Here is a 1,374-nt window from a genome sequence, read left to right on the forward strand (position 1 = left end):
AACAGTGTGCTTATAGAAGATTCAGCAAAAATTGATGCATCGTTATCCCTACCATACGATCCTATATCGACCATAGTAAAAGTATAATTTGAATCACATACAGCTAAGAGAACCATACTGTGAAAATTCTTGTAATTGTAGTATGCTGAACCTGCATTCTTGGGACATTCAATACAAACATGCTTTCCATCTATAGCCCCCACACAGGTTGGAAAATTCCATTCATCATGAAAGCCCTTGGCTATGTTTTTCCAATCCTCGAGACTAGCAGGGGCTTTGAGGTATTTAGAACGCAAGGCAGTCCATATTGCATCACATGTTTCATGTATTATTTTACATACAGTTGAGCGACCAATCCGAAAACTAAAGGACTGTGTCTGTTGAGAATCACCAGTTGCTAGATAACGTAAGCAGACAGCTAATCTTTCTCCAGCTGATATGACACGTCTTGAACGACAAGATTTCCTCTGAATGTATGGTCCAACAATTGACAGCAAATCATCAAATCGCCTTGGTGTCATTCTTATAAATCTGAGTAAAAGATATGACACACAACACAAAAATACAACACACATTTACCTGAAAAAATACTCTGTATCACTAAGTCTTAATTGTGAAAGAAGAGTATTATAAAAACCAAGTCTTTCCCTCTCTCTAAAAATTTTCCTAACCCATAATCGATGCACCCTTTTCTTTCTCATTAAATGAGTCCTAGACACCACCAAAACCATAAGTAAATAACCCAGCAGCATCAATGTAGTGAAATCCGCCATTTTGATTGATGGTTATTAAGTAACCATGGTTATTAAGACTTGTTATTAATCTAAGTACGACACGCCCACGATTGTAGTGCAACATTAATTGTACAACAAATACAATCATATGGGAACCAGCCTTAAGACTAGGTATAAGGCGGGTCGCTATTGTAAACTGACCAATGAAATTGAAGGAGTAGCTACTGACCATAGCATAGATATTCTATGCTGTGTTTGACCTTTTGCTTTCTGATAGTTGTCTCTCTCCTCTCGGCGCCAGCTCCTTACTCTCACTTCTGCACTTTCATTCCATTCGCCTCTCATTGATTAGGAATATTTTAATAATGGAACGGTGTACGGGTGCATTTGTAAGAAGAGATCATAAAGAAGCTGTTCGGCTACTACGTTCACAGGGTCCTAACGTACTTCACCGGAATGAGCCTAACCTACTTTATGTTTCTATAAGGAACGGCTGGTTAGATGTTACAAGAGAACTCATCACTAAGTATCACTTTAATCCACATGGATACTACATGTACTACTATCCTGGTCAATCCTGTCTTTATATAGCTGCTAAAGGTAATCATGTTCATATACTTGAATATCTTATCAAAGAGTG

At 37.9% G+C, this 1,374-nt stretch overlaps 1 protein-coding gene across 1 annotated transcript; it reads right to left on the reverse strand.

The window, feature by feature from the left end:
• Nucleotides 1–10: 10 nt before the first annotated feature.
• LOC105316228 (protein ANTAGONIST OF LIKE HETEROCHROMATIN PROTEIN 1-like) lies at nt 11–1,364 on the reverse strand (the record flags this gene model as incomplete). Its single annotated transcript, XM_011411048.2, has 3 exons — nt 580–1,364; nt 119–531; nt 11–61 (listed from the first exon to the last, which is right to left on the reverse strand). Coding segments are annotated over exons 1-3 (658 nt in total), but the record flags the coding sequence as incomplete, so codon positions are not given.
• Nucleotides 1,365–1,374: the final 10 nt, after the last annotated feature.

Source organism: Amphimedon queenslandica, unplaced genomic scaffold, assembly GCF_000090795.2.
Source record: "Amphimedon queenslandica unplaced genomic scaffold, v1.1 AMPQUscaffold_3125_Cont24876, whole genome shotgun sequence".
NCBI classification, from domain to species: domain Eukaryota; kingdom Metazoa; phylum Porifera; class Demospongiae; order Haplosclerida; family Niphatidae; genus Amphimedon; species Amphimedon queenslandica.